The sequence below is a fragment of the Solea solea genome, chromosome 2 (assembly GCF_958295425.1).
Source record: "Solea solea chromosome 2, fSolSol10.1, whole genome shotgun sequence".
Lineage (NCBI taxonomy): Eukaryota > Metazoa > Chordata > Actinopteri > Pleuronectiformes > Soleidae > Solea > Solea solea.
In genome coordinates, this window is record NC_081135.1 from 35,629,134 (window position 1) to 35,639,710 (window position 10,577).

At 38.5% G+C, this 10,577-nt stretch overlaps 2 protein-coding genes across 2 annotated transcripts; both read right to left on the reverse strand.

Annotated features, from left to right (window-relative positions):
• Positions 1-1,340: 1,340 nt before the first annotated feature.
• On the reverse strand, positions 1,341-5,231 carry LOC131475153 (olfactory receptor 52L1-like). Its single transcript, XM_058653043.1, has 2 exons — positions 4,280-5,231; positions 1,341-1,402 (listed from the first exon to the last, which is right to left on the reverse strand). Exons 1-2 carry the CDS (start codon positions 5,229-5,231, stop codon positions 1,341-1,343), a joined length of 1,014 nt encoding a protein of 337 aa, XP_058509026.1.
• Positions 5,232-7,117: 1,886 nt separating this feature from the next.
• LOC131475157 (olfactory receptor 52L1-like) lies at positions 7,118-8,227 on the reverse strand. Its single transcript, XM_058653054.1, has one exon. It carries the CDS (start codon positions 8,225-8,227, stop codon positions 7,118-7,120), a length of 1,110 nt encoding a protein of 369 aa, XP_058509037.1.
• Positions 8,228-10,577: the final 2,350 nt, after the last annotated feature.

Below are 10,577 nucleotides of genomic sequence, written 5' to 3' on the forward strand. Positions count from 1 at the left end.
TTATGTATGAAAAAACATGCACATTATTGGCAGCAAATACAACTTTGGGTCTTCCTGAACACTGAGAAAGAACATGTTTCCTGCTATTTTCAAGAACAAAATAGAATAAATACAACTAAAGTTTAAGGTAGCGTATGTAGTTTTATTTATCTATCTTTTGACTGATGCGAGACCAATTTGTGACAACGTCTGCACACCTCGATGAGAGTTCATCCCCCTCTTCCTTCCAATCAGTGAAGATCAGTGTGTCTAGACCGCCATCTTCAGGTCTTCCAACACATTTACCTACGCACAAGTGCGGTATCAGCGATCAACCAGCAGATGTCACCGCTTTCCTTTAACAAAAGTGTGGAGAGCAACTGCTGTATTGTCAGCACTCACTCAGTGGTTCAGGTCTCCAGGGAGATTTGTTTCCTCCTTCACCTGCCTTTACCACGAAATTTGAGACAAAGCAGCTTCACAACCTATAGCGTTGTTTTCAATAATTATCATGCAAAATCACAATATACTGCACATCATGATAAATTTGCAAATTTGTACATAATATGATTATGTTACTTCATTTTATGCATGTAATTTAAAATATATATGTATATACTGTAGATATACATAAATCTGCTGTTATCTGCAGGGGAACAAGAATTAGCAACATATGATACTTAAAAAAAAAGATCACCAACAACGACATGGATACTGCCATTTTTGGGAACATTTCCATAAGATTCTGATACATTTTGACATGATTTCATGATCTGGCGCCCCGACTGAAGCCAGTGTCAAACACTTTCTTTGATTTTCGGGCTTTGTTGTTTGGGTTTCAAAGTTTCTTGAAACACCCCTGTTGCCATGACATTAGAGAAAAACTGAATTACTGTGTTAATCCGACTAAAACTGGACTTTTTTTTAAAAATACACGTAAATGTGGTTGTAGGGCGGAAGTGGCTGAATAGTAAAGCAGGTCATAGGTTCAATCCCCGGCTAATCTACATTTATCTCAACTAAAACAAGTTGCTCTATACTCCAGCAGCATATACATGTGTGAGTGACGGGGCGTGAATGGGTGACTGGCAATACTGTAGTGTAAAGTAGCTTTGAGTGGTGTTTTGAGTGTTTTACAAATCAATACTGGACTATCCTGTCCAGTGTGTTCCCCCGCCTTTCGCCCTATGTCAACTGGGATTGGCACCAGCATCCCCAGGACCCTCATGGGGAGGATAAAGTGGTAGTCAGTGGATATATGGATGGATGATGAATGCATTTTTCAAATTCTGGATTAAACACCCAGATTTGGCGATAGGGAGTTGAATTATTACCACTTAGGTATTACCATTTACCTTCATTCAGACCAGAGTCGGACTCAATCTGGCCTGGGTTCCCTGTGCATGTGCCATAGTTCCCACCCCTAGTTTAAATCCAGAAATAACAGGAGAGGCCATTACACAACAAAATAAAATAAAAGTGACAAAAACATAGTGAAACTCAGGCCGGTGCATTTTTTTCAGACTGATGAGGAGACTGTTCTTATGCTCTGTCAGCTTACAGAATGGAACATTTTTAAGTTCATGGATGAGAGGAAGACATATCTTAAACTCTCTCTGTATTTAAAGTTAGACATAAAACTTTCCTTTAAATAAAGCTTATAATTAGAGCTGGTTCAGGTTGCTGCTATAGACCTAGACTGCTGGGGGAATTTCCTGTGGTGCACACACACACACTCTCTCACACTCAGGGTATGAATATGACTTTTTATATGTCATTAACCTTGTCTCTTTCGCTCCCTAGTTTGTGTCTTTCCTTCCTTTCCTCTCTCTCTCTCTGCATCCTCATCTTGCAGGTTGCAGGATCCAGATCCAGTTTTCGAGGCTATTACTATCATACATATCATCACCATTATTATTATGCTATAATTAATTAATTAAGTCGATATCAGTATAATTTTTATCCACACTCTCTGCTGCTGCTTATATAAATTGCATTGTATTGCTATAAACATGTCATCATTGACTGTATAAAGTTGTTCTACTCCTGGTCTCTCTCTCTCTTCTGTCTCTACCTTCTGTCAGAGATTTCTTCCTGTTAAGAGGGAGTTTTTTCTCTCCACTGATGCCTAGTGCTTGCTCATTGTGTGAACTGTTGGGTTACTCTGCTCTCCTTGATGTTGTCTATGTACAGTGCCTTGAGATAATGTATGTTATGATTTGGCGATATACAAATACAATTGAATTGAATTGAATTGAATTCATTATAATAATTGAATTTCTCATTTACCATACTCATTTCAGACAATTATACCAAAAATGCTCTGATTTCTCAATACCATATGCTGTTACACTGTCCCCTTGTGAAACGAATCCAGCAGAATATGTAATGTAAAGGCACAAGGAGTTGTTTGGTAATCATACAGAATTCCTCAGGGGGGACGACAGAAGTTACACACTGGAGCTTTGGGGAATTAGTGTGTATGAAGACATTTCTTGAAACAATGCCGTGCATTGAAGGAGAAAAAGATTTTATTGTTTCCTTGGAAATAGGGCCTGAGGGATGTCAGTGAACTGTAGTCATTAGTCATCATTGAACAGACCTCAGGGAAAAGAAACACTGTCAATTACTGTTTCAGCGGCTACAGTTTGAAGACTTCATGGGGAAGGCCACCAAACAACTCAGTGACAAATATGCCATCAGCTGCCAATGACCATCAAAGTTTACCATTATCAGATATATAAATTATCATTGCAGTCATTATCCCCTGAGACCAATTGAAACAACTCAGTGACAAATAAACACAGCACATCCATGTAGAATATCTACTTATGGCGCTTTTCCATGATACAGTTCTAGCACTACTCGGCTCAGTCGGGCTGAATCGTTTTTTGCTTTTCCATCAGGGATCGTACCTGGTATTTGGTGGGTTTTTTTAATACCTGCTCTGGCAAGGTTCCAAGCAAGCTGAGCCGATACTAAAATGTGACGTGCACTGATTGGTCAGAGAGCATAATGAACGCACCGTCCGACACAAGAATCAAGACGAACAGTGCCGAACTGTAGGTCAGTTAAAAAGACTTAAAAATCCCGAAAACATGCGTTAATGTAGCAATCCATGTAGCAATGGAAGTACAAATGAACAAATCTTTTAAATTAACTGATTCTAATGATTCTGTTACGCGGGAAACAACTGCTTTACAACTCACTAGTTTGCTCGCTATGATGACTCCCCCCATGTTGAGGAGGTACCATGATAATGAAATACCATACCATACCAAACCGAGTAGAGTTGAGTCGAGTAGTGCTAGATCTGTATCATAGAAAAGTGCCTTTAGTAAACGTGGAGCCACAGATACATATGTATAGATACTGTATGTACTACTGTCTATATGATAGGGTGCCCTTTTTTAATTTGTACCCCTGTTTACGTTCTTGTTCTTTCCACATAAATTATATATTAAATAAGAATATATCATCAAAAAGTGTTTTTTTGTATATATTTAGATTTTATGCTCAGATAAAATATACTTATTGTTGGTTTGAAGATTGGATTTTCAATATTTAATGACTGGAAAAACAGGACCTTTCAGTAATATATCTATACGACCCCGTTTTTTACAGAGAAGATATTGTATGTATTTAATTTTGAAGCTTTAGTTTAAAAAAATTGAGAGCAAAGGCATTTGCGCTCAAACACTCATTTCCCTACAAATCCTTCCTCTGCCACCTTTTTCCATCCAATCATGTTGAAACCATATTGTTTTTGTGTCAAATCATCTGTATTTTGTACAACTACATTAATTATTGTCATTTCATAATTGACACTGTGATTGACTGCCCCACCACTGTTAAAATGTTAAATGTGTCTTCAAATTTAAGGCAATAATGAATCACTTTATTCACCCTTAATGGGGAAATGTAAAGGTGCAAACTCAAATATTTTTGACTGGATGAAAGCAACTCATTTTTAAATATTAAGAGTGGTTTTAGTTATGGTTTATGCATATACTGTGCAAATAATGTTTAAAATTGACCATTTAAACTTGTTACAAACTAGTCACTTTGTCATGGCATGGAAAGACAAAATGACTAAACTCACTTTGTATTGTACTTGTATTGTTTTTCATTCTCTATCCTTTTTTAGCTCTTGAAGTGATTAATATAATATAATATAATCATAGGCAACAATGACAATGAACGGTAATACATTTTCACATGTGTAGATTCACATTCACATTCTGAAACTCTAATGCATGTATGTTCATTTCAATCAAGAATGAAAGGTCAGGATTCAAACACTCTCCGAGAAAAATGTAGAGTTGTGATGTTTTTAATGTCAGCAGGTTCTTACAGGCATGTCTAATTTTGGACAGTTTGAGGCCGTAGATGATCGGACTCTGAAAAGGCTGAATGACCATCGCGTACGCTGACAACACGACGCACAGCGGATACGGAACTGAGGAGATGTCGAACCTCTGCGATATCAGACTGTAAAAGCAGGCGAAGACAAAGGTGATGAGTGACACGGCGTGGGGAGTACAGGTCTCCAAAGCCTTCATCTTGGTCTCTTTGGAACCTTTCAGGCACACGGCCAAAATCTTTGCGTACGTATAGGAAATGTAACTGACAGGAATGCCGACTGTGAAAACGAGGCCGACGACCAGGTCGTGAATAATCGACACAGTTCTGTCTGGCGAACAAGAGAGCGCGACGACAAGCTGGTGTGCACAGAACACTTTGTTGATCACATTGCCGCAGCGTTTCGAATGAATCGTGAAGGACAGCAAAACTCCGATTTCTACAAAGCAAATTATCCAGATAACGAGTATGACAATTTGTACCTTCCTCTTTGTTATTATAATGTTGTAATGCAGAGGCTTACAGATGCACACATATCGGTCATATGCCATGACTGTTAAGGTCCCAAATTCAACAGTGCCATAGGTGTGAATGTTAAATATTTGAAGGAAGCAGAAAAGGGCAGAAATCTCATGAGTCTCTGCCAAGATGTGGACCATGAAGCAGGGCAACAAGGACGTGCTGCCATATATCTCATTAGCAAACAAGCTGCACAGGAACACATACATGGGCTCGTGCAGGTTACTGTCCACCAAGATGATCACAATAAGAGTCACGTTTGTAACAATGACGAATATGTAAAATATCAGCGCAAGAGTAAAATATATGTACTTGAACTGGCCCAGTTCTGCGTACATGGCCAACACAAACGTCTCTGTTGTGTTCTCCATTGGACCCAAAAACAATGCAGTGTAGCAGCATATGTTGTTGAGAAATATTTCAGATTATTAATATTATGCCAGATGATTCATTTGTAGGTGAGAGAAGACACATATAGGAGAGTGTCTGGTAATAATCAACATTGTAATTCAAAGAACATTAAAAAAACACAAGAACACTCAGAAAAAAAACACCATAGGCATTTGCAAAATATACAATATGTAATTTCACCAGCGAGTCACGACCAGTGGACGACTGGAGACCTCAGTGACCTCCCTCTCTCCCGCTGAGACAAACTGCCGAAGGTGCTCGGCTTTTATCCTCACATGAGAGACGTAAACGTGACGAGCAGAATGTAACGCCGCCTCCTTTGTACAATGTAAAGCCATGTCAAGATGAAGAAAGTCTACAGTTTGAGGTCTGAGGGGACTTCTTAAAAAACATTGGATGAATGTCACCAGAATAAATATTAAAAATAATAATTACAACAACAATAATAAAAATAAATATAATAACAATAATAAGGATGTGATCAAATTTAATAAAGGATGCACTGAAAAATAAATTGGCAAGCTTCCTGGCAAGTGTCTTGTGATCTACAGTATACCTATTTTGCCAGAAGTACTTCATAGTATATATATAGACACTTTTCTAGTGTTTTCTTTCAGATTTATGCTTACACATTTTACGTCTTGGTCATGATTTATAAAGTGAATTTGGTCGCACTGGTTTTTCATCTTTACAAGTTTGGGAAACGTTGTACTAAATAAACAAAAGAAAGAAAAAAAAAGATTTTAATTGTTGTTAGGTTAAGGATGATTGAGGATAATTGGGTTACTAATAATTCAGATTTTAGGCTGATTTGAACAGATTATCTGGCCAAATTATCCTGTAGTTGTGAGGGATTAACATGATGGGATTTTTACGTCATTGAACACATCTTCGCAATTTTAAATTGGACGTTTTTAACATGTTTGACATTCACGACTGAACAGTGATTGGGGGCGTGACCAGTTGACTGGGGAACGGATGTTTTTGTACTTTTGCTTAGAACCATAACTTATACAAGATAATTTGATTGCGTCTCCTCAGCCATTACTTCATCCACAGTGTCTTTTGCGTTTCTCAGCACAAAACATCGCACACAGATCAGCCATTAACTGACGACGGCGACAGTTCTCCTCCACTTCTGTTTATAGTCTGAACTTGTGTTAAATCACGCAAGGTTCTGTGAGATCCCAAATCCCTGGAATCTCCTCCCCATAATTGTTTGATTAAACGATTAAAGTGTGTTGGTTGGGGGAGAGTGGTATCTGATACCAAAACCGAGTAGAGTTGACTCCGTTTTTTACAGAGAAGATATTGTATGTATTTAATTTTGAAGCTTTTGTTAAAAAGAATTGAGAGCAAAGGCATTTGCGCTCAAACACTCATCTCCCTATAAATCCTACCTGTGCCACCTTTTTTTCATCCATTCATGTTGAACCCATATTGTTTTAGTGTCAAATCATCTGTATATTGTACAACTACATTAATTATTGTCATTTCATTATTGACACTGTGATTGTCTGCCCCACCACTGTTAAAATCTTAAATGTGTCTTCAAATTTAAGGCAATAATGAATCACTTTATTCACCCTTAATGGGGAAAAGTAAAGGTGCAAACTTAAATATTTTGATTAAATGAAAGCAACTCATCTTAAATATTAAGAGTGGTTTTATTTATGGTACGTGGTACATTGTTATATTTATTTACACCCTATGTAAATTATATACTGTGCAAATAATGTTTAAAATTGACCATTTAAACTCGTTACAAACTAGTCACTTTTTCATGTTATGGAAAGACACAATGACTAAACTCACTTTGTATTGTACTTGTATTGTTTTGCATTCTCTATTCTGTTTTAGCTCTTGAAGTTATTAATATAATATAATCATAAGCAACAATGACAATAAACGTTAATACATTTTTACGTGCGTAGATGTTCACATTCTGAAGCTTTAATGCATGTATGTTCATTTCAGTCAAGAATGAAAGGTGAGGATTCAAACACTCTCCGTGAAAAATGTAGAGTTGTGATGTTTTTAATGTCAGCAGGTTCTTACAGGCATGTCTAATTTTGGACAGTTTGAGGCCATAGATGATCGGACTCTGAAAAGGCTGAATGACCATCGCGTACGCGGACAACACGACACACAGTGGATACGGAACTGAGGAGATGTCGAACCTCTGCGATATCAGACTGTAAAAGCAGGCGAAGACAAAGGTGATGAGTGACACGGCGTGGGGAGTACAGGTCTCCAAAGCCTTCATCTTGGTCTCTTTGGAACCTTTCAGGCACACGGCCAAAATCTTTGCGTACGTGTAGGAAATGTAACTGACAGGAGCGCCGACTGTGAAAACGAGGCCGACGACCAGGTCGTGAATAATCGACACAGTTCTGTCTGGCGAACAAGAGAGCGCGACGACAAGCTGGTGTGCACAGAACACTTTGTTGATCACATTGCCGCAGCGTTTCGAATGAATCGTGAAGGACAGCAAAACCCCGATCTCTACAAAGCAAATTATCCAGATAACGAGTATGACAATTTGTACCTTTCTCTTTGTTATTATAATATTGTAATGCAGAGGATTACAGATGCACACATATCGGTCATATGCCATGACTGTCAAGGTCCCAAATTCAACAGTGCCATAGGTGTGAATGTTAAATATTTGAAGGAAGCAGAAAAAGGCAGAAATCTCATGAGTCTCTGCCAAGATGTGGACCATGAAGCAGGGCATCAAGGACGTGCTGCCGTATATCTCATTAGCAAACAAGCTGCACAGGAACACATACATGGGCTCCTGCAGGTTACTGTTAACCGAGATGATCATAATAAGAGTCACGTTTGCAACAATGACAAATATGTAAAATATCAGCGCCAGAGTAAAATACATGTACTTGAACTGGCCCAGTTCTGCGTACATGGTCAACACAAACGTCTCTGTTGTGTTCTCCATTGGACCTGAAAACAAAGGCAGTGTAGCAGCATATGTTGTTGAGAAATATTTCAGATTATTAATATTATGCCAGATGATTCATTTGTAGGTGAGAGAAGACACATATAGGAGAGTGTCTGGTAATAATCAACATTGTAATTTAAAGAACATTAAAAAAACACAAGAACACTTAGAAAAAAAACACCATAGGCATTTGCAAAATATACAATATGTAATTTCACCAGCGAGTCACGACCAGTGGACGACTGGAGACCTCAGTGACCTCCCTCTCTCCCGCTGAGACAAACTGCCACAGCTGCTCGGTTTTTATCCTCACATGAGAGACGTAAACGTGACGAGCAGAATGTAACGCCGCCTCCTTTGTACAATGTAAAGCCATGTCTACAGTTTGAGGTCTGAGGGGACTTCTTAAAAAACATTGGATGAATGTCACCAGAATAAATATTGAAAATACTACTAATAATAATAATAATAAGAATGTGATCAAATTTAATAAAGGATGCACTGAAAAATAAATTGGCAAGCTTCCTGGCAAGTATCTTGTGATCTATACCTATTTTGCCAGAAGCACTTCATAGTATATATATATATATATATTGGACACTTTTCTAGTGTTTTCTTTCAGATATATGCTTACACATTTTACGTCTTGGTCATGATTTATAAAGTGAATTTGGTTGGGCTGGTTTTTCATCTTTACAAGTTTGGGAAACATTGTTGTACTAAATGAAAAAAAAAATCAAGATTTTAATTGTTGTTAGGTTAGGGATAATTGAGGATAACTGGGTTCAGATTTTAGGCTGATTTGAACAGATTATCTGGCCAAATTATCCTGTAGTTGAGGGATTATCATGACGTGATTTTTACATCATTGAACACATCTTCACGATTTTAAAACGTACGTTTTTACATGTTTGACATTCACTAGTATCTTGTGATCTATAAGTACTTCATAGTACATATATATATACATATGTATATATATATACTGTATGGATATATATATAAATATATATATATATATATATATATATATATATATATATATATATATATATATATATACTGTATATATATATATATATGGACCCCCGACGAATACCGAAGCTGACTTGTAAAGTACCTTCAGAAGTTCTGCTAGTGGATGTGAATGCTGCACTAACAGCAATCCCTACGGGAACCATCACTGAGACCAATAAGCTAATACACAGTACAGCAACAGTAATCCTAGAAATGCTTGGATACAAGATGGGCTCAAACCATAACAGACAGCATCCACCATGGAGAATACGGTTAGAGGCGAAGATAAGGACAACACGGAGAGAAGTTAGCCAGCTAGCGGAGCTACAGAAAGGCAACATGGTGAATAAAGGGAAGAGCGCCAAGCTCTCCATACCTGAAGCACTCAAAAATGCCAAACAAAGACTAACAGCATTGGCCACCCATTTGAAGAGATACACCAAGGAGGCAGAGGCCAGGAGAATAAACAAGCTGTTCTCTGAACCAGCCAAGGTGAACTCTCAGTGGCAGGGAGGAAATAACAACCCAGATGCCCAATGGCTAGTGGACCTAAAAGCAGACCACAGTAACCACCCAGAACAAGAAGCAGTAACCATCTCAATAGCAGACATCCAAGATAGAGTGTCAAAGATGAAGAGCTGGACAGCACCAGGCCCCGATATGATCCATGCCTACTGGCTGAAGAAACAACGGCACTCCATGAACGCCTAGCAGCGCAGATGAACCAGCTGCTAAGGGATGGGTCCCACCCAGAATGGCTGACCCAGGGCAGGACGGTCCTAATCCTGAAGGACCCTCAGAAGAGACCTATCTCGAGCAGAGTGTGGTTCCCATGGTAGTAGGAGCACCCGGGGCAGTAACCCCCAAACTGGGGGAGTGGCTCCAACAGATCCCAGGACCAACATCAGAGAAAGTCCTTGGAAAAGCTAAGATACTGCGCAGAACCCTCAAACTCCCAGGCCTCTGGTGGAGGACCCGAGCTTGAGGATGACACAGATACCACCCCAAGAAGGTGAGAGGGACGTTTTTTTGTTTTTTGTATACATATACATACACACTTTTCTAGTGTTTTCTTTCAGATTTATGCTTACACATTTTAAGTCTTGGTCATGATTGTGTGACCAAGTGAATTTGGTTGCGCTGGTTTTTCATCTTTACAAGTTTGGGAATCGTTGTTTCATTCATTTGTTGTAGTAAATGAAAAAAATCAAGATTTTAATTGTTGTTAGGTTAAGGATAATTGAGGATAATTGGGTTATTAATAATTCAGATTTGAACAGATTATCTGGCCAAATGCGTGCATGCATGTGTTCCAAATATGTCACATGCC

Coding starts and splice junctions, on each gene's coding strand:
- LOC131475153 (XM_058653043.1), bottom strand. CDS start 5,231: ATGGAGAACACAACAGAGACGTTTGTGTTGGCCATGTACGCAGAACTG. Junction 1,403..4,279: donor CTACATTTTTCTCGGAGAGT/GTTTGAATCCTG, acceptor GATTTAAACTAG/GGGTGGGAACTATGGCACAT.
- LOC131475157 (XM_058653054.1), bottom strand. CDS start 8,227: ATGGAGAACACAACAGAGACGTTTGTGTTGACCATGTACGCAGAACTG.